Below are 23,436 nucleotides of genomic sequence, written 5' to 3' on the forward strand. Positions count from 1 at the left end.
GTAGGCCCAAATAATTACTTCCCTGAAGTGGTAATTTTGCTTTCCAAGTCATTGCACTGTCAGGGGACTGCAAAGTCTTGCTGATGGTCTCTGTAGAGAAGTTGCCTAAGGAGCTGCTTTCTGCAAGTGCCAGACTAGTTTTTCCATACTTGCTATATGCTGTACTGCAAGTTTTTTGGTGTCCTGAGATTGTCTATTAAAATTGGCTGAAAGATGTAGCAAGCCTATACAATTCTCCCTAGGAGGCCTGTGTCTGGTATTAGTAAGATGGAAGGAAAAAAATGCTGGGCTGTTCAGCGTGTGAAGTTCTCCTATTGTGTAGAAATACTATGATTTCTTGACTGCCAATCAGGAGTTGTAGTCTTAGATTTAAAGTGCAAACTGTTCCCATAAAGCAGAGAAAATACAGACAAACGTGAAGATTGCAACTTTGCACTGTGTAACAACCATGGAAAAATTGTATGGTTTGTATCTGATTTTTTCCTGTTTCTGTAGAGAACTGTAAATCTGATATTGTAGTCTTAAGACCTAGTGTGACAGTGTCTTGCTCAGTTTTTTTATGTTCTTACACTTGTTAATGTGAGAAAGGCACTTAATAAATTTTCTAAAATTTTTTAATCTATTTTCATTGAAAGGTATTCTCTGTTTTATAATCGCTTGAAGAACATTGAAGAAAACGAAGGAGGCCTTGATAAATTTTCAAAAAGTTACAAAACCTTCGGAGTTAACCAATTTGTGGATGGTGGAGTATATTGCAAAGAGTGGGCACCGGGAGCAGAAGCAGTGTTTCTCACAGGTGACTTCAGTAAGTATTTTAGGAACACTTCTCTGTTGTGTTTTAGATCAATACCCTCTTCACTTAAAGACAATTTTGTAGTAATGGTGAAATTCTGATAGTAAAAAATGTGTCATGGCTTGCCGATGTAGTGGTATTTTGTAAGTAACAACTAATAATCTTTTACTCTGCAATAGAAATTGTAATAGCCTAAAAACCATAGGTGTTTTTGTTGTATTGTGTGTGTGTGTATTTTTTTTAAATACTAATAAGGCAATGACTTGTCTATAGGATCTGGCCTGATCACACTACAACTTTAGGATGAATGTGTCTAAACTACCTGAGGTTCTTCTTAAAGCTATACAGTTAGGCTTCTATAAAACTGTATGCAGAGAAGGAGAAATAACAGTGCAATAATTTGCTTTATCTTTGATGTGACAGCAGTGTTGGCCAAGGCCCTTTGAAATTCCCACTAATCATGAGAGTGTAGACAAAAGTCCTGCTGGAAAATGGTAACCTAAAATCAAAGTAACCTACTTAGGAAAGAGGAGGTGGTGGTCTGCTTTGAGGGGAAGAGAGGGAAGGATGTTAGCAGGATTACATGGAGGAATTGCATTGCTTACTCTGAGAACTGGGGAGATGTTTTAAGTAAATGAATCAACTTGAGACAAAAATATAAACTTGCTCCTCATTTGGAAAGCTAACTATATACTCAAATCATATTCTACCAGTTCTTAAATGGAAGTCAGATATATTTTTGCTCTTAAATCTTGCAATACTAATTCCACTCTCCTTTTTTTGTGATTTTGGGGATGTTTGTTCTGTTTTTTCCCTTCCACCTCTCTACTCTATCCCTTCTTCAGGGTTAGGTATTAGTCCAGCAAGATACTAGGAATTTCATTGCTGGCCCTTACTGAACTGAGACCTTATCTGTGAAATGATTTTGTTCACTTAACTGCATTTCAAAGTATGCTGTGTTACTTATCCAGCTTTCGTTTTGCTGAAATACTTCATCTGGTGAATGTTCAGTGTGTATATTTATATTACAAAAAAGTATATGAATTGCCAATTTGAGGCAGTGAACTATTTCTGCTTAAACAAGTTAAAAGTTGAGTTTTCCTTCTTTACCCCTGTTTGAGGAAACTATTGAAAGGGCAAACTGTATTTGAGGAAGTCAGTCATGAACTTGAAATTGTATGTGCTTATATAATTTTAAAATTATAAGACTCATTACATATACTATTAGTTGTAGTATCTGGTGGTGCTTTCTAAAGTACTGTGGTTAAGCTTGTGTAAAAATATGCAGAGTAATTAAGAAATAAATGGACTACCCTGGCAGTTTGTTTTTCAGATCCATTGTTAAGTCTTTTTCTTTTTTGCTTCATAGCAGTCTGGTTTAGTACTGTTTTTCTGTAGTCCCAAGATCAATACACTTATAAATAGAATAAGCAAAAGAAGGTGCTTAAATAGTCATGTTACGCTTCAGTCATAAAATGCATTTATTTTAATTGCCAGCAATTTGTATTTTCTCTCTTTAAGAATTCAATGGGAGGGTCTGTGTCCACTATTCACTGTGATGATCTGAGTCTACAGACAATGATTATTTTTATAAAAAAATTTTTTTTAATGTGGAAGATAAACAGAAAAGTTAGTGCAACACTACCTTCAACCATGGTCCTGTTTGATGTGGTTAACCTAGTGAACGAAAGAGTAGCTTTCCTTGAAATAGTCCATGTCTTTTTATTGACATAGACATTGATAAAACAGGTTAGTGCAGTACTTGAATTTTAATGTGGGAATCAGATATGTCCTCTGATTTAAAACTGAATAATAAATCATGAGTATAGTTCACCTACTGCTAGATTATAGTGATGTCAGCATCAATGCTGACTGCAAGACAGCTAGATGAGGGTATTTTAATAGCTCAACTTTATATGTATAAACACAGAATATTCTCCTCCTCACCCCTCTGCTACTTCTTGCAACTCCACCCATTGCTGAAGGTTTTTATGTGATGTGATGGATATAATAGGCTTTAAATTACTCAACACAGTTGAAGACTAGAATACATTTATTTTAAGTATGTGTTATAATAGATGGCCACTTTAAAAACAGACTTTTAACAAAAATAATAACTAATACTTCAAAAAGAGGGGTAACTTGTAAATTGGCTTGGCAGGTTGGAGGGAGAAGTACACACACCAGAATACAGCAGTTAAAAACTGGAATTCTTTTCTAAACTCTACTTCATTTAAAATATTTCATGTAATATATCACATGAAGCAGAAATTTAGGACTAATATCTTAGAGCAGTTGTATCTAGATGCTAATTAAATGTGGCAGTAAAAAGTCAAAAGACTGAAAAGAAATTCACTTTAATGTGGAAAAACTGCATTTGTACTATATATCATATTCATCAGTCATAGTAAAGTATTCATTCCCAAAGGGGCAGATAATGTACTCAGAAAGCCTAGAGCAATGGAAGATTGTCATTCAATTCAGATGAGCTTTAATAATGTTCTGATGAGAAATTGGGTTGCAAAACCCTAAGATTTAGACTCAGGTTACTACGGATATGTTTAATTAAAACTGAATCTCTTTAACCTTTCTTTAAGTTTTCAAGCAGGTTAAAGTCTCAAACTAAATTTATTATATAGTATTTAAATTGGAGATCAGAATTGTTTTTAATTTTTTTTTATAAAACTTGGGGTTTTTTATTAAGATAACTGTAATAGAACTACTTGGAAGTTGGAAGTCTCATGCAAAGAAACAAACATGGAACTTAAATGACAGCACCTCTTTAGGTTTTAAACTGAAATATGATGACATATAATATAAAAGCAGTCAATTTGTGCTTTGTTTTTTAGTTATTTTGTAGGGAGATGTATAGCAGTGTTTTCTCAGTGTTTTACTTAATATGGTATTGTTTGCGAGTCTCTTAGATATTTGATGGAAAGACACAATAAATGATAAAAAATATTAGTCCCTACTACTTAATCTGATACGTTTTTGAGGATTTAAAACTAGTAAAAATTATAGTGGCAAGTGCAGACTGTTACAAAGAACTTAAATTTATTTCAGAATTTATAATTAAGCTGACAGTGGGTAATAGCTTTATTATGAACTGTGCATAAAAGAAACATGGATAATTTATTTCTGTAATTCTATACATGTGAAGCATCAATCTTGCAAATGTAAAGTTTTTTTTGTAAATGACCTTTATGCCTTATAGCAGACAACAAAAGCTTTGCTATTGAGGTACTTTGGCCCAAATTACAGTATTTTTGTATGTCATTTTGAGACACTTGTAATGACTGGGCTAGCTCCTGTTTATAGAATAATTTTCAATATCACTGCATTCTGGAAGAAAGCTAGAATCTAGTAATAGTACACAAATCTGTGTTTGGGTTAGAGAATGAAAAACATAAATTCAAGAAAACCCCAATACTTCCAGGGTTCTTTTGTCTCTTCTTTAAAACTCCATAATTGGAGAGAAAAAGATATTATATCTGTTGGTATTCTTGTATGATGCTTTATTCTATGTGAAAAGTAATAAATGAACATCCAAAAACATTAAGGTTTGTCAATTAGTACTTTTAGCATCTCAGTAAATCAAGTGTATGAAGCAATTAGCTGAATTTCTGATACTAAAGGCAGTATCAACATTACAGCTACCTTAAAAACGGTGATAACACACTGAATATTTTATTTGCATGCTGTATTGCTGAGGAACTTGGTGACTACGGGCAATTTATTGCTACTTTACAGTCAACTATTTCAAAATAAGTCACTGAAGTGCAAGTTTTGAGGGTAACCCACTGTGGTGGGTTGACTGTGGTGGACACAAGGTGCCCACTAAGCTGCTCCATCACCCCTCCTCAGCAGGATAGGGAGGGGAGAAAAATAAGATGGAAAAAACCCCTTGTGGGTCAAGACAAAGGCAGCTTAATACAGCAAAAGCAAATGCGATGTGTGGAAGCAAAGGAAAACAAAAGATTTATTCTTTGCTTCCTGTCAGCAGGTGATGAACAGCCACTTCCCAGGAAGTGGGACTTTAGTATGTGTAGTGGTTGCTCTGGAAGACAAATGTCGTAAATACCAAATGCCCCAATTCCTCCTCCTTTATTTTTTTATTGCTGAGCAGATGTCATATGATATGGAATATCCCTTGGGTCACTTGGGGTCAGCTGTCCGCTGCCGAGGGGGGCTGTTGGAGAGAGACAGCCTTGGTGCTGTGCCAGCGCTGCTCAGCAGCAGCCACAGCCCTGGTGTGTTACCAACACCTTGGTAGCTACCCATGCACAGCACAGCGCTGGGAGGGCTGCGATGGGGAGAATTAGCTCCATCCCAGCCAGACCTGATACACTCAAAATTTGGGAATTGGAACACTCAAAATTGTATTTGGCCACAAAGACTCAGTGGGTTATCTGTAAACAATATTTTAATTAAAAAAAAAAAGTTACTGGCTTTAAAGCTTGAAAGAATGAGTATATGCTAACTTGGAAGTCAGTATTTGATATAATACATTGTCATACTTGTGGTTTCTATTCTTTAGTTCCCTTTTTTCTCTTTTTTTTCTCCCTCCCTCCTTCCTAGCTAACATTATATCTGAAATGTGGATCACTCTGGAATGTCTGCTTGGTTTGGTTTCTACTTGTGTTGTATTGCACTGGTGGGAACAGCTTCTGCTGGGGCTGAAGGGTGGAAGGAGGGTGAGCTGGTTGGTTTTGGGGGGAGTTTTATTATTTAAACTCTGACAGGCTTCCTTCAGAGTGAAGAAGGGGAAACTGAAGCCACTGGCTCTTATATATAACTTGAATATCTGACAGCTGATTGGAAACTTTTCATATCTTAGAGTGATTATTTTTTTCCCAGATGTGACTCAAACTTTTACCTAAACGAAGTCTAGATACTACTATGGTATGATACTGATCTTTGTACTACTTTATTCAAAACTTTTCATGGAAAAATACCTAGATTTCATGAGTAGAGTCAAATAGTTCTATGCTTCTGTGTCTGCAGACAACTTAAAGACAGTAGACTTGAAGTATAAGCTGCTATTAATATCCAGGGAGTCATCCTATCTGAGAAGTAATGACATTTGTTTTTATGTCACTGTTTGAGCTGTTTAATCACTTCTTAAGCAGATTCTGTTAATGACCCTGCTATTCAGCTGTTGGAAATCAGGCAATGTAGAAGGAGGAAGACTTAACTGGCCCCTATGTAGAACAGTATAGTGTCCTTAGAGAATCTCTCCATTTATGTTCTGACTTCATATTCCAAGCAAATGATATAAAGGTTATCTTATGAAATAGTAGGATTTTGATGCCCCTTCCCTTGTCTGAACTGCTATTTGTCTGATATCTGTTCCTCAAGAAAGCTGTGTCAATGCTTGCTGGACTCTGTAGTCTCTTTGAGCATCTTTCAGTTGATCAAAAGTATGTGGAATGTAGAAATATAACTGCTCGAAGAGATGAGTTTATTGCACTTGAGAATTCAACCTTAGTTTGTGAAGTTTTTTCACTTTTGAAAAAAATAGTTATTACATCGCACTGATGTACTGGCTCTTACATTAGAACAAGTGAATGATTTGGTCAATATATAAGAATAATTCCTTTCCCCTATGAGAAGCAAGAGGAGTGTTAACATTAAGTTTCATACCAGAAATTAAGCCATGATCCTCAGAGCTGTATATGCTTGCCAATGTGAGAATAAAACCATGAGGTGGAACAAGAAGGCAATTTATGATTTAGCTGGAAGTATTGCATTTAAATTGATTTTTTTTTAATGATAAATGGTAGAATCCAAGCCATTATAGTTTTGAATTTAGTTCTGGATTAAAGCTAATTTCATGATTCTTTGGCATGTTAAGGGTGCAGTTCTGAGCAAGAAGTTACCTTGTGCTTCATGTTGCTGAGGTAGGATGTAATGTTTAAATAATTGACTGTTTTTGGAAAATCTAGTGACAGAGATGAGAGAAACTAAAAGTACCAGGCTATTCAAGATGTTTTCTGTGTTGGATTAAGACATATCTGGGGCCTGAACTCTTGTATAGAAGCTCTTGTCTCTGTGTATAGCTAATGGGATTTCTGTGATGGTGTCCTTTTTTCCTAAAACCTATTCAAGCTGATTTGAACTTCTGCTGATAACTTCTCAGTCTTTTTCTGTTTGTAGCTATTGGCAGAGTTTTCAAACTCCCCAATAGCAAACTAAGATATTTCCTTGTTTCTTACATTTTTCAATGTCTGAATAGTCTGCTATCTAGTTTTTGGTGTGGGTTTTTTTGTCCCTAGGCATTTTTGGTTATGTTTTGCTGAAAAAGCTGAAAACTGAACAGTAAAAATGAGAGAAGCCTGAGCCACTTCCTTTTTGAAGGAAGCCTTCAGTTTTCAGGATGTTGTAACTCTTTGTGCTTCTTGCCTTCATACAAAGCAGTATTTTCTGTTTTAACATTCTTAAATGAGTTCGTCTCTGGGAGTAAGTTGTAAACAATGGTTTTAAGTAGGACCATCTAAAACAGATGGCTAGTGCTTTGCATTTATTCTTAAGTCATGAGCCACAGACACCCAGTAATGAAGGACCATGGCTGAGAAGAGGAAGGGCTAACAGGAGCATCTGGTATTGCTAGCTAGTGGAGAGGAAAGTGTAAGTGACTTGGGCAGAATTGTTAAAGCTGCCTGTGGAGAGCAGAGATGCTTAGATGGGTAGAGAAATGCAAGCATTCTTCCTCTAAAAGAGGGAAGAGAGGTGGTTGTAACAGAGGTCATGAGAAATTTTTCGAATAATGTAAGAATTCAGTGTTCTTGATGTATGTAATGAACTCAACTTCAGGCAGTTTCCCAAAGTGAGTTTTATAGAGGCTGGGCCGAAGACCTTTGCTTTAGCTTTTTATTTTGCTCAGTATTAGCAAGTCGTTATGTGGTATATTTGGTTCAAGTTCATGCATTGTTGATACACCAGAAGGCTGCACTGCCATTCAGTGAGACCTGGACAGTCTGGAGAGTTGGGTGGAGAGGAACCCGATGAAGTTCAACAAGGGCAAGCATAGGGTCCTGCACCTAGGGAGAAATAACCCCAAGCAGCAGTACAGGTTAGAGGCTGACCTTCTGGGAAGCAGCGCTGTGGAGAAGGACCTGGGAGACCTGGTCAACAACAAGCTCTCCATGAGCCAGCAGTGCACCCTTGTGGCTGAGGCGGCCAATGGTATCCTCCTGGGGTGCATTAAGAGTATGGCCAGCAGGTCGAGGGAGGTTATCCTCCCCCTCTACTCCACCCTGGTGACACCACATCTGGAATATCGTGTCTGGTTCTGGGTTCCCCAGTTCAAGAAAGACAGGGAACTACCGAAGAGAGTCCAGCAGAGGGCTGTGAGGATGATGAGGGGACTGGGGCATCTCTTGTATGAGGAAAGGCTGGGAAACCTGGGTCTATTTAGCCTGGAGAACAGAAGACTGAGAGGAAATCTTGTTAATGCTTATAAATATATAAATGGCAAGAGGATGGGGCCAGAGTCTTTTCAGTGGCGCCCAGTGACAGGACAAGGGGCAACGGGCACAAACTGAAGCACAGAAGTTCCATCTAAATATGAGGAAAAACTTCTTCACTGTGAGGGTGACCGAGCACTGGAACAGGCTGCCCAGAGATGTTGTGGAGTCTTCTTCTCTGGAGATATTCAAAACCCACCTGGGTGCAATCCTGTGTAACCTGCTGTAGATAATCCTGCTTTAGCAGGGGGGTTGGACTAGATGATCTCCAGAGGTCCCTTGCAATCCCTACCCTTCTGTGATTGTAATCAAGAGATACAGCTCAATTGGAAAGAGTTTCACAGAAAGCAGTGAAGATGACCAGATATCTATGAGAGGGAAGAAGGTTGAAAGACTTTGTAGTAATTACCATAAGGTCTTGACTATTTTAAGGAACCTGTTAGGATTTATGATAGTTGTCTTGCAACTTCTTAAGATGTTTGTTACTTTTTTCATCTTTCTTTTCTGTTCCCATTTTTATGTTTATTTCAGACAGTTTAGTTTCTTGCAATTTAAAAGAAAATATCAGTTTTAAGCCTTCATTTTTTTTAAAGCCTCAAAATCCTAGTGATGTATTTGACATCTTTTTTACCATTCCTTGAAATAAAATACATTATATATATTTGCTCAAGAGATGCACTGCACCTCCTGTAGATAGGTCACTGTAGGCTGCTTATTCTCCTTTGAGGGTTTTTTATACAACAGGACATGGTATGCAAATAGTTAGCATGAAGGAAGATTATCATGTGTTCCTTGAATGTCTTCTAATTCAATTTTCTGTGTTGACTAGTTTCTTGTTAGCTTAGGAGTCTAAACTGCCTTGAACTGAGATACGTTTCAAGGTAAAAAAAAAACCAAAAAACCCCAAACAAACCAAACAACTTTGAAACTTGGCTTGCTACTTCCTTCTAGCCTAGAAATGATTACGTTGCCTAAGTCTGTCAGTTCAGAAGCTTTATATTCAGTCTCATTCATATGAATTAACCTTGAACATGCGTACAAACACACAAGACCTTCTTGGCAAATGTCTGTTCAGTTGTGCATGTCATAATGACCAACCTTGTGTGTTTCCAGTGCTCAGTGAATCCAGAGAGGACAAAGAATCTTGAATTATGTAATCTAAGCTTGGTTCAGTAAACTTTTTCAATGAAAAAGGAATTTTTAAGACTTACTTAAATAAAAGATTTTGTGCCAAATTTTCTTGCTGTGGTGTCATGTCTGGTATTGTGTGGTTTGCTAGCCATTGCCATCAAGCTTGTCTGCAGTTTCCCCTTTATTTTTCCTGTTTTGTACATTTAATGAGTGTTAATAGGATGTCAGCTTGTCAAAATAAAGGCAGTAAGCAGTGTGTATGTCCAAACTCGGTTTGAGCATTCAGTCTATGAAGGTTGGTTTTGGTTACGTTTTTTGTCCACTTCCCCTCTCCATAATCAACAGCTACTGATTAATTTTTCCCATAGTGTTGCAACAGATATTAGGATGTGAAGTATTGGGTTTTAAATCTACATTAAGCATTACTTTTCAGCCATTAATTTTCATACCACCATGATTTTGCAGAATTAAAATCAGGAGGGTTTTTTGGGGGGAGGAGGAGGAGGCGGCTGTCTTGATTTTGGTCAAAGAAGGTTAAGTAGAAAAAGTTTAATCACTATCAAATTGGAATTGGAGTATGGTTTCCTATTGAAAATCTTTTACATTTTATTGACCCTCTTTTGAACATGTATAGTAGTATCAGATATAAAAGTATTTCTCTGTCACTGAAGTTTATTCTGAAAGATGGAACACAGTTATACCTTTGATTTGTAATTGGACATATTTTAAGATAAATACATGTAGTATTATTTCTTATATTGTAGATGGCTGGAATCCATTTTCTCATCCATATAAGAAGATGGAGTATGGGAAGTGGGAGCTATTTATTCCACCTGGAGAAGATGGTTATCCTCCTGTGCCCCATGGATCAAAGCTAAAGGTGTTGGTTCTAGGCCTACTCTGTCCAATTCTTGTAACCCTTCTTACTCAATTGTCTTTGTTTTCTTTTAAATAACTCTTATCTTCTTTTAATTGTTCTAAAAAGCAGAATCAGTTTATCTGCTTCTGCCAAGTGACCTCAATGAGTGAAACATTAACATCTAACTCTGTGATGCTTAGGAACAGGCATGTGTGGCTGGAATGTGGATATATTGTATCATGTTACAAGATGAAAACATATTGCTAATTTGAAAAATAAAAACTAAGTAATGTATAGATAAAGTCTTTCTGTATTTGATGCAACTACTTCAGATTATGATCCTAGTCAAATCTCAATACCTTGGTAATTTTTGTGATCCTTTTAAGTGGGGCTTTTCAGGTGAGCTTTTGTACATGTGACTTTGAAAAACTTCTGCCTATCCTTCAGGAATTAAGGGTATTGAGCAGTAGGCTTAGGTTAAGTTAAACTAAATACAGATGCAGGGAAAACTTTATTGTATTTTATCAATTGTATTTTGTGAGTATCCATGAGTATAAAATCCTTTCTTCCAGAAATTAATGGAGAGTTTCTTTGAGCTGTCAAGATGCCACAGTAGTTATGCTTAGTGCATATATACATAATGACAACTAACTTACCAGAAGAGTTGATTATTTCTAGGTGAAGACTGATTTCTGTCAGAGATGTAACTCTGAGAATTTTGAATTGTTGCAGTCAGAGCTTCAGTTCCAGAGTTGGGGGACAGTAATGAGTAGTTAATGAAAGAAACATACTGAAATCATCTATAGACTAGGAAAATTAAGAAACAGGGAGCACTTGTATAATACTGCTATATTTTCAGGATTCCCATTAACAAAACTAACACACTGAAAAAAATCCTCATTTTTCTGCTGAAAATCAGCTTAGGTAAACAAGAAATCTGCTGAAACAAAGATATGCATAAAAATGCTCTGGAAATGCTTACTCAATGTGTGTGCTTATCTCTATGCTTTTGGTTATGGCCTATGAAATTATCCCAGTAATAAATATGGATAAATTGAAATTTAGGAGTAATCGTTCAAGGATGAGAAAGCTGTTCTTATTTTACAGAGCAGGAAAGAAAACAGTTTTCTGCAACTCAGAAATACAGTGATTATGCAGAAATGTGTGAGATTGCAGAATGGTTACTTAATATTTTCCATGGTTTTGAGATAGAAGTAGGTTAGATTTTTTGATGGTTGCTAAATTTACCTTTTAAGTTGTATCTACAAAACTATTGAGCTCACCTACTGTAGAACATTCTATGCTCAGTGTAGAGATAAGAGGTGTGAATGATGAGGAGTGTTGATAATTAACATAATAGCAAAAAGCATATATTCTTAAACACATTTGGAAAAACTTAAGATTATTTCATTGTCTGTCTACCTATATAATCACTGGTCATATCTCCTAATTTTGAAGTACAGGTCTTTATAGTACTTTTCTCTCTTTCCATTCACCATTTTCTTTGACCTATAAACTCCATAAAGCAAAGATTGTGTTGTGCATACCTTGGTTAGTAGGCAGATATTTTTGACTACTGATTACTCTTGGTAGTGATGTACTAGTAGGATCTGCTGTAGTTGTGCTGAGTCTTCTGAAAAGCCATGAGACTCTGTCTGGCAGAGCAGAATGTGAGTTTGTTTTCCTTTTTTTATTTTATGTTTTTTCCTCTGCCACATCTTTAATTGTGCTTTTATATGGTCAATTTTAAACAAATGCGTGCAGTTGTCACTGACGCTCAAAATACGTGATTGTCAAACAGTCTTGTGAGCCTAACCTGTTCTGTCTGCCTGTGAGATAGATTTGCTTTTGAGCGTGTATATTATTGTGTTTAAAAAAAAGTGCAAAGATTTAGAAATTTGATTCACAAGCGTACATAACCATAATTGATGACTTCATCCATATGGAACTGCTCCCAGCCTTATCTGTGACTTTGCTAATAATCTTTCATGACACTTTGTTTTTGTTCCATGGTGCTTACACAACTGAATCTAACATATCACAATGTGTACTTTCAGTATATTTAGATGATATAACTAATGTGGAGAAAAATATCTCCAGTTAAGGTGGTTCTAAAATGGTTTATCTGTCACAAAAGCTGGAATGAGGTTGGAATATTCCACATCATAGGCATGTATCTTATCCTCAAGCTATGTCGGATCTTTTTATCCTCTCACTCTACTACTGGGTTCAGAAAACTGCTACTCTTCTGTAAGTTTTCTTCAAACTATATGGTTCTGTTAGATTATGATCACTCATAAATGTGTGTATTTTTGTGAACATGAGGATTTGTGTGGTACAGTATAGTCTTGCAGTTCTTTCTTCATGTAGAAGCTGAGAATATTGGTTTGTCTGTAGATGGAAATTACTATGCAGATTGCAGAGCTAATATTTATATACACAAGCACTGTTGTGTGCACTATCTTAGGCAACAAAAACTATTTCTTTTTAATAATAAAGGTATTCCTCTTTTGCTTTACTAAAGAAGCATAAGGGAATCACAGGTTTTAAAGTTTCTTTTACCAATATTATTTTAAAATATTTAAGTTAAAATAGTCAATTTCAGACATTTATGCAGTGATTTGATTAATCTGCTGGGGGGGAAAAAGTCTTCTCCAGAAGGTCTTTAGCTTTTGTCTGCACTGTTTTCATCTTCAGTTCTACATAGGTGAATGCCAAGTTCTGAAATGGTGATAAGGTCATTCCTTTTAAATAACTGATTTCTAAGCCAGAATGGGAAATGGATGGAGCGTAGATGCTGACACTATTTTAGATCAGGTCACAAAACATTTTTGTAGTAGAATAAGGAGCATAGGTTAAACATTTGCCTGTTTTCATTGGTAGACAACTGTAGCTCCTTAAGAAGTCTTCTCATAAGTAAATATAAACATTGAAGAAGGTGAGTAATTAAACCTGCTATAGATCATAGACTGGTTTGGGTTGGAAGGGACCTTAAAGATCATCTAGTTCCAATCCCCTTGCCATGGGCAGGGGCACCCTCCACTAGACCAAAAAGATGTTTTGATACATTTCTCTGTGGAGGGATGGATGCATATCACAGTTGAGTGACTCCCTTATTATGGGAATTATGATATCCATCTATAAAATAAAGTTACCTGGTAGAAAGGGCTTTTTTCTTTCCTTCTCCCACAGATTACTTGGGAGCTTAGAGTGAGTTAAGTGGACAAATATAGTTGCTGTTGTATGTGGTGTCTGTGTTTTTAAACTTCTGTCAGATGTCATAAGCTGAGCACAGATAAAAAAAAAAGGCAAATCTTTTGCTTTAATAAACTAAGTCTCTCTACCTCTGTTTCTTTATTCTAATGGGAGTAGTTTGAAAGATAGCCTGGAACAACCAAAATTTCTTAAGTTTAGCGTGTTTGTCATTCTAACAGTGATGGCAGTTGTGGGGCAAGTGTGCTGCTTCAATGGTTGAAAATTACTTCCTTCATTTCTAGAGTATTCTTAATTAACTTTTCACAGTATACAGAAGGCTTTCAGAAAACGCTATGGATATGCTTCTTTAGCAAGTCTTGTCATGTGTTGTCATATATGTATGCAGGTGTTCCACTTTGTTCTTTTACTGTTTATTTATAAATGAGTTTTATGGATATTTTTAAGCAGTTATGGGTTACAGTGAAAACTTAATTTACAAGATCCTAATTTTGAAATAGTGTCAGTGGAGTTTAGGGGTCAGGATGATACTGGTAACAATTGAGGTCTTAGCATCTGTAGTGGAGAACTCGTTTAATACATTCTTCATAGGAATGCCAAGGAACAACACAGAAAATGCAGAACAACTGGGAAATAGAAGCCAGTAAGAATTCAAACCTAGATGAAAATAACTTCCAAATTCATTGTTAATGATCAAGTTCTAAAATATTTTCACGTGGCTAAATAAGAAAAGATGGTAAGATCCGTACTTCAAAAATATTGGCAATTGTGATTGAGCTGCCTGCTGCCCTGGAACACTGAATAGGAGATCTGTATAGCAGAACCATTAAGTTTTCTTCCGTGAGCTGGAGATGATATACTAAAATAGTAGTAATTGGTCAACTTTTCAGTAATGTCAGTAGATCTGTGACTTGACAGAACCAGATTTTTTAAATATTAATAAACAAATCTGAAAATATCCTGTATAGATGCATAAAATTAAAACACTGTATGCAACTAAGTATCACTTGTACATTCATGAGATCTAGTTTAATGTAAGTGATTCTGGTTTATTTCTTGAGTTATGAAGGTAAGTCAGGATGGCTGACATGCCTCCATAATGCAATTTTTAACAAGAGTGAGGTAAAGATTAGAAAGTTGTCTGTAAAATATCAGTGACTAAATTTGTTGGTTTCTTATTACATTTTTGAAGCTATATGAGTTAACTACACATGGCTAGCTTTCTCATAGCTTTTATGTAATTGAGTATAGATAGATAAAAGTAAAAAAAAAAAAACAAACCCTATTTTATAGTTAATTTTAACTGGGTCTTAACAGATCATTTCTGGGCAGCTTTCATAATTTCTCTGTGTATGCTGACAGAATTAATCATATACAGCTCAGGGAACAAATAATGCAAGCTTTCCCTGGAAAGGTCACCTCAGAAAATGGTAGAAACTTTTAAACAACTTTGCATGCCATCATTTGCTAAATCTATATCCTTTCCTCCTTCACACACACATGTGTATATGTATTTAAAAGGTAAACTTTATAGTTTTTTGAGGGAGTATCTTGTAATGAGATGATTAGATTTGATATCTTCTGTACTTGTTAACACAAAATTCTTCTATTGATATTCCACTCTTGCATGTTTGAGTGGTTTCAGCAATTGCTAAACAGTAGTTATTGGTGCCAAGCTCAATACAAAATTGAGGCTGGCATGAAGAACAGTGTCACAAATTTTTTTCAGTTTGTACGGAATGTTTTAAAAGTTCACTACTGCTGGTTTGGAATAATTTTCCAGTCTAAATGTATAACCCTTTTTAATATTAAAGTGTACAAAGGAGGAACTACTTGGAGTCAGAACACTAACCATGATTAATCATGGTTAGAAGAACCTAAAAGTACATTTGTATCCATGAGGTGCAGGGGAGAGGAAAGTTCAATGTAAAGAATATTATTAAAAACTTTGTCCTTAGAATTTTTTACCACTGTATCCTATACTTTGTAGTAGATCTGCATACTCTATGTTTAACTTGAATCAAATATGGTGAGCAGGTAGGTTAATCAGTGTCAGGGAACTACTGTTAGCAAAATTCATCAAGTGCAATTACTGTCACTGATGAAGTAGATGGTGTTGCAGCTGACCCTGCTGATCAGGAAGTCCAGCAGCATAGTATCAGACTGGCTTCGAGTTCAGGTCTCATGCGCTTCAAGCAGTCTGCAGTCAAAACATGAAGGCATTTTTTAATGAGAATGTGAAAACCTGGGAAAACTCTTTATTAATGGTATTAATAAAGGCTGGTGGTTAGGATGCTAGGTATGGAAGTGTTACAGGTGGTGAGTTTTCTGTAACAAGATGTAAATAGGTTATGTGGAGTCAGCTTTTACAAAAGGAGCCTTAGGTACCCCTAGCAGAGGTGGGAAGCTTCCTGAAGAAACGTTCACTGTTCCTTACATGTACAAATGCTAATATTTCTTGTTTTCACCTTAGCTGAGGGGTGGAAAATATCCTTGCTCATAGCCTGTTAAGTTCCATGTCACTTAAGATGTGAAATTTAAATGGTGTGTAGGATGGAAAAAAAATAAATCACCAGGTCTGCAAAGCTGATCGGTGAATGAAACTAGTGTTCTATAGCATTGTGGTATATAAACTATGTGCAAGAAGGAGCAGATGTGCCATTCCTGGCATTTTGAATTTTAGGGAATAGGACTTAAGTCATCTAGCATATACATTTCTAGACATCAGTGGTGTGGTGAATGGGAAGTAAAGCATTAGTTAAATCTGTGGTAATACCCTTCATGCTTCATTGTTTGGTTGTGAGCCATGACCCTTCAGCAAGTTATTGTAGACCTCTGGTTACAGGTTAAGCTTACTGGCAGGAAGAGTTGACTCATTGGGAGGTAAGTGGTCTCTTGACTTTGCCTGTTTGGATTTGGTAAACAGTGTGCAGCTACATGTGGACTCATAGGATCAGCTGTAGCAATGATGAAGCATTGTAATGCAGTAGACTGTTGCTCTTTGGAGCCTTTTTTGAAAACTGAGCTCACCACTTCAGAATATTCTTCTTCAGTTATTTTGGCAGGCTTAGTTCTCCTGTGACTTGAAGATTGCACAGTTCTTTAGTAGGAGGTTTTGCTATTTAAAAATACTTTCCTTTCAGTTTATCCATACAGAAGACTAATTGTTTCAATTGATATTATGTGTATGTTAAAGCAAAATGTGGAGTTTTTGGAGGAAAAGAGAGTTTTTAAAGAAAGGGTCTTGAAATGGAATTTGATGTTTGAGGGTCCGTACAAAGTATATTTAAACATGGCTGTGATTTTGGGGGAATTGTTCTTGTTTTGAAGATAGTCACTATAATTAGGTAAAGCTTCTGACACTTTTCAGTGTGACTCACTGGTGCATACTCCCTGATTTTGAGCTGTATTTGTCTATAATGTTAAGAGGAGATTATAGGTCAAGCAGAAAGTGGAAGATAAACTTTGATATTCTAATGGACTAATTCCACACCTTGGATGCCAGAGTCTTGTCAGATGGAATCTGTAATAGCAACACAGCCGACACTGGAGCTGTTTGAGGAGGACTTCTCTGAGGCATTATGATAAAGTATTCAAGGTATGCTACTTTAAAATATCAGAAAGCAGTTAATGCACTTAATGTGCGGAGAGGGTCAGGTGAGCTCATCCATGATAGATGACCTCAGAACAGAGGGAACATATCACAACTCTCTGCACTTTCTCTACCACAGAATGTGATGTAAGGTGTTAGGGACTCTTGAGTTGTTGAGCAGGGAGACAGCAGCAAGAGGAGAGAGAGGACAGTGGAAGGACCATTTGGGGCAGTAGGCTACCCCAGTTATAAGATACTGTGGGAGTATGTGACAGGAAGTGGAGGTATTGAACATGACCTGCCTCATCTCCAAAAGATGTTTTGCAGTCAGTTTGAAACATCTGTGAATGAGAACATCAAAAAGTAAGCATGCTATGCTGCAGCCACCCAACTGCGAGGTGTGCTATGCAGCAGTTGTCCTTTATACAAATGCTTTATAGTTGAGGATAAGTAATGCTTAATGCTTGGGTGCCCCTATTACGTACTTCAGCTGCTGCTTTTCTACTTGATGTGGCTTGAAACAACTCTGTTACATTTATTGTGTGTAATGTGCTTTATTATTATGGTTGCTTTTCAAACAGTGCTCTCCTACCCCCCAAGCCTCTTGGTTACATAATACATATAAGAATGCTTTTATATCATGCATACAAATTTTATAGTCTGAACTACATCACTGTTGTTATAGTAACTTGATTCTAGTTGAACACAGTGGTGGGGGGAAGTATTTCTTGACCTGTGTATTTTAGAGATTCCAGTTTTCCTTTGACTTTTATTAACTTGATTTTGAAAAAGGTTTTCCAAGTCTGGATTCTAAACTGAAATGTTTGAATACTGTCCTGCAGCATAGCTATATATGGTATTTTCCTTTTTAAAAAATAAACTGCTTGTCCCTCAATAGCTAATAATGCTATCTTTTGTGTAGCTAACAGTTAAGCCTATTGTTTATTCATGTAGAAATACCATGTACTTCTAGGATACTTCATGATGATTGAGTGAAGTATTGTCTCTGTGCTTGTGCTTGAAATCTATTGGGACTGTTTCCACATGATATTGCTTTCATTTTAACAACTCTCCTATGGTTTCCTGGATTTTAACAGTTTGATTTTTCTATGGTATTTTTATCTCTGCTTAGATATTTTTATAATACTAGGCTACTGTCTCCATCTTTTGAATATTTTTATAGTCAATAGATAATACAGTATTTTCTGTATTTTTGTTACTATTTACTAATTTCTCTTAGTTTTGTCAGAGAAGTGTGGAAATGGAAAATAGAGCAAAAGCTTTTCTTTTTAATCTGATTAGTAGACTAGTTAAACATGTTTTTAGGTTCTTTTCTGCAATGGAATACTTAATTCACAAATGGAGTTATATCTCCCTCTTTTGGAAAATCGAGGCATGACTTCATGACTTGACTTTGAAGATAGGCTTTTGTTGCTTTCATATCTTTATTTTTTTAAAAATTTATTTTCTTTCCCTCGTGGAGAAGGGAAGGGGAAAGAAGGGGGAATTGTGAACAAATATTTGATACCTCTAATAAGTTTAGAGTCTAATAGCTGATGTGATGATATACTTATGGAAAAAATAATCTACACAGCAAATAGACTGTGCTCCCAATGGCTTCTGAGCCATGCAGATTCCTCTGCAGAGCTTTGTTAAACATATAAACCACCTGAGAATTATTACTATGTGTCCGATAGCTAAGGAGTATTTTTTCAATATTTGATTTAAATGCTTATCCCTCTAGCAGATTTCTTTGCCAGAAAATTGCTTGGAACAAAAAAAACCAAACAAAGCACAGCTTTGTCTCAACTGACTTAATTTTGACAGTAATCTTGAATTGTTGGGGAAAATAAAGTTGGAGAAAGGGGGACTTGGAGTAATGTGACTACTGTTTCTATTACTTTTTCTTTGCAGTGTAACTGATTTGTAATTTAGGAAGAACAGTCTGGCAGAAGCAACATGCTGTCCATTCCTCCTGAAACTTCTTTTCAAGGCTTCTACTCAATTTGCTTGTTAGGAAATAACTTCAGTGACTGCAGGCACCTTGACAGATATGCTTGATTTCTTGGTTATTTGGAGTGGTAGGAATAGAGTATGGTTAAGTTTTTCAGTGGAAGGTGAGTTCTAGAAAGATCTCCCATTTTTCATGCTTTCTTCCCCGCTGATTTGGGTAGAGGGTCCATTTGGGAAGGTATTCCTGGCTAGGGGAAGCTGAAGTGTTGAACAACTTCTGATCCCTTTTCCTCCTTGCTGCCTGTCCTGAGCTTTGTTAGGCAGGGCTGTGCAGTAGCAAGAAGAGTAAGGCACTAGTGGAGCTGCTTCTTCATTCCTTGCCTTCTGAGACTATTAGAGAGGGAAATGTTTTATCTGTTCTCTAAAAATATGTTAGGTTGAATGAGACAATTCCAGAATAAAGTTCTTAACAGTGCTGTTCTATCCAACTTTCTGTCAGGCTTTTGTATTTAGCAGATCTAATCTTCTTTAAAGCAAACTGTCAGGCTAGGAACTCTGAATTCTGGTCCTAGGTTCTGCAGCAGGTTGCATTACCTTACTGGAAAGTGTTCTGCTGTGGTCCCACGCATCAAACATACAAAATATTGCCTCTAGACTCTAGTGATTCTCTCAAACCAATATGATCTGTAGAAAGAGAATGGTAATAGTTGCCCTGTGGGCCTACGGAAGGCAGGGGTGGTGATATGATTTACTTTTGTAAATGGGCTCAACTTACATCATTGACTGACAAGAGATCATCAGAACCATGTGTTCTATTCTGGGTGCTAAACTCAGGATTGGATACACTTTGAGGGGAAAAGTATACACGGAAGGTGTGCAGGGAAAGTTATTTTTCAACTGATAGTGAAACTTCACTTCTATTTCTGTAGCAACTTGAAGGGGTTGAAAAGAGGATGAACAACTGAAGAAAAAAGAAATATGGTCTTATTAGCAGGATTGTATCAGTGACATGAATGCAGGAACTGTCTTGGAAACTGAATGGCATTTATGAAATAATCTAAGACCAGGTTTTCTTATAGCAGCAGTATGTCCAAAGTATAATTTTTTGGAGAGATTAACTTTAATTGTTTCAGATTCTTTTGTATTTTTATAAATTTGTAGTGCAAAAGTAAAACTTTTCTTTGTCCACTGTACATGTGTGGTGGGTTGACCCTGGCTGGATGTCAGATGCCCACCAAACTGCTCTGTCACTCGGCTCCTGAGCAAGAGGGTGGGTGGGGTGGGGAAGTAAGATGGAAAAAACTCTTGGGTCAAGATAAAGGCAGTTTAGTAAAGCAAAAGGCCACATATGGAAGCAAAAGACATCAGCAGGTGATGTCCAGTCACTTCCTGGGAAGCAGGGCTTCAGAATGTGTAGTGGTTGCTTCAGAAGACAAATGTAAAAAACCAAATGTCCCCTCTTCCTTTCTCTCAGCTTTTTATTGCTGAGCAGATATCATAGGGTACGGAATATCCCTTGGGTCAGATAACAATGGTGTGTTAACACCTTTCTAGCTACCAGTACGAAGCGTAGCACTATGAAGGCTGCTCTGGGGAGAATTAACTCCATCTCAGCCAGACCCAATACAGTATTTTATACTAAAAAAAAATCTTAGTGTACAAGCAGGTTTTTTCCTTCCCCATGGACTCTTAGAACAACAATGGGAGGGGAATACATTGATGTTTAAATTCTAATAGATTTCATTTGGTGGAAAAACCTGGTTAAGTTATTGCAGCTTCTAACATAAACTTCCTAGAGCTTTTAAGACTTAATCCTGTGATGCTTTTAGGTTTTGGGTTGAACTTACTTTCAAATCAGGTGTATGTTATTGAGATGAGGTGATGTTTCCACCTGTGTTCTTGTGGCTTTTACATTTTTGTTAATCTTGTCTGAGAAATTAATAAATATGAAGCTAATGAAATACTATAAATCATAAAATATTGAAATAATAGCTTATTATCCTTATATAAAAAGTGACATTTCTATATGATTCCATTTGGCCAATTTAATTTCATCGTTGTATTAAAAGCCAGATATACCAACAATCATTCCAAGTGCTTTCAAGCTATTAAAGTAATGAAATAATAATACAGTGTTTCAGAGCAGTTTATTGGCTTGCAGATATTCATCAGTTATCTGTTATCACCTCCTTGTTTTCCTCTCCTTGAGTATAAATGACAAACCACTATATAACAAATTTCTGTAACTGCAAAAATATCAATGTTAATTTTTTAAAAAAAGTCCAGCAGATGTTAAATGAAAAATAAGGAATTATCAAGACAGTATGGCTTGCTCTTATTTCTAGTGTTTGATCTTGTATCTTTATTGGTGGAAACAGAGGCAGATGACTTATAGGGGCACATCATAATTGAATACAATCCTCACACCTGGAATTACAGGCTACTTTAGATGTAGGATCTGAAAGCTAAAGGACTAGATGCAGGGCAGAGAAATTATCTTGTAGGTAACTCATCTGAATTCTTCTCCCACACTGTTCTGAAGATCTGTGTATGCGTACACTGGAAGATGAGGTAGCCAAATGAAGCTCATTTGAAGGAGAATATTGTTGTGGTTTAGGCCCAGCCGGCAGCAAGGTACCACGCGGCTGCTTGCTCACCCCTCCCTCAGCACGATGGGGAGGAGAAGTTAACAAAAGGCTTGGGTCGAGATAAGGACAGGGAGAGATCACTAATTATCGTCACGGGCAAAACAGACTGAACTTAGAAAAGGGATTCATCTAATTTATTACTAAACAAAACAGAATAGAGCAATGAGAAAAATAACATCAAGCCTTAAAACACCTCCCCCCACCCCTCCCACATTCCTGGGCTCAACTTCACTCCTGGCTTCAACCTCTGCCTCCCCTCAGTGGCGGGGGATGGGGGTTGTGGTCAGTTCATCACACGTTGTTTCTGCTGCTTCTTCATCCTCAGGGGGAGGACTCCTCTCATCGTTCCCCTGCTCCAACATGGAGTCTCTCCCACGGGCTGTAGTCCTTCATGAACTGCTCCAGCGTGGTCTCTCCCACGGGGTGCAGACCTTTAGGAGCAAACTGCTCCAGCGTGGGTCCCCCACGGGGTCACAAGTCCTGCCAGCAAACCTGCTCTGGTGTGGGCTCCTCTCTCCATGGGTCCACAGGTCCTGCCAGGAGCTTGCTCCAGCATGGGCTTCCCAGGGGCCACAGCCTCCTTCAGGTGCCTCCACCTGCTCCGGTGTGGGGTCCTCCATGGGCTGCAGGTGGAATCTCTACACCCCCTCATCCTCCCTCCATGGGCTGCAGGGGGACAGCCTGCTTCACCATGGTCTTCACCACGGGCTGCAGGGGGATCTCTGCTCTGGTGCCTGGAGCACCTCCTGCCCCTCCTTCTGCACTGACCTTGGTGTTAAATCTTCGCACTTCTCTCCCTGGCTGCAAAACCTTCCCCCCCGTGGTTTTTTTTCCCTTCTTAACTATGTTATCACAGAGGCGCTGATGGGCTTGGCCTTGGCCAGTGGCGGGTCAGTCTTGGAGCTGGCTGGCATTGGCTCTGTCAGACACAGAGGAAGCTTCTGGCAGCTCCTCGCAGGAGCCACCCCTATAGCCCCCACCTGCTACTGTCACCGAAATTCGGGAATGAAAGAAAACTCCTTAACACTAATTTAGCATTAAGAAGCAGGCATTTCCTTTATTGCAGCGCTGGGTGTCAGGAGGATAGTTCCTCAAATCAGGCACCCCTAATGCTGGTTCTCTTGTCATATTTATACACAAATGTTACAAAGATTACAAAGTGGTACACTCCCCGTTCCAATAATTGGTTCATATTTCTTCGCTTAGTATGCAAACTAGAACGCATGCTCAGTTCTGTTCTCTGCCTCTATCTTTTGAGTAGGTGGTATAATTTGGGTAGGGGGCTTATGGGTTGGTGGTCGTGGGGCCCCTGTCCCAAATTACCTTTCCCCTAGTTTCTCAGTATTTCAGTGTTGGTAATTGTTTGCTATACGCCTCAGAAAGATAAGGATGTTGCTGGAGGCAATTAATGTCCTCCCTTTCTGCAAAGTATGTACATAAGGACCTTGAAGTGTCTTGTAGCTCCTCCTTTTTCTCATGATGTGTAGCAGGTGCTCATTCTAAGAATTGTTAGCCTTCTACCTAAAGTAATAATGAATAGTTTCTTATCACATATAATACAAGTAGGCCTTCATTACAGGCCTTTCTTCTTGGCTACATTTTCTTATTATGTATAATATAAGCAGGCCTTCGTTACAGGTCTATCTTTTTGGCTACACTACCAAAACCTTGCCACGCAAACCCAACACAAATATGAAGCTAGGCAAACAAAAACAATGAAAGGGGATATTCGTGAACATATGAATTTTAAACAGGATGTTTTATGGCCTGTTACTGCACGC

General features: G+C 37.4%; 1 protein-coding gene across 8 annotated transcripts in view; it reads left to right on the forward strand.

Annotated features, from left to right (window-relative positions):
- Positions 1 to 23,436, forward strand: part of GBE1 (1,4-alpha-glucan branching enzyme 1) — a 180,105-nt gene that overhangs the window by 45,854 nt on the left and 110,815 nt on the right. For 7 of the 8 annotated variants that reach the window (XM_075769449.1, XM_075769480.1, XM_075769438.1 and 4 more), the window contains 2 exons: positions 636 to 805; positions 10,155 to 10,270. In XM_075769449.1, the coding sequence (XP_075625564.1) occupies positions 636 to 805; positions 10,155 to 10,270 (286 nt within the window). The remainder of the gene's footprint in view (positions 1 to 635; positions 806 to 10,154; positions 10,271 to 23,436) is intronic. The other variant, XM_075769496.1, reaches the window with a different exon arrangement.

This window comes from Balearica regulorum, chromosome 1 (genome assembly GCF_011004875.1).
Source record: "Balearica regulorum gibbericeps isolate bBalReg1 chromosome 1, bBalReg1.pri, whole genome shotgun sequence".
NCBI lineage: Eukaryota > Metazoa > Chordata > Aves > Gruiformes > Gruidae > Balearica > Balearica regulorum.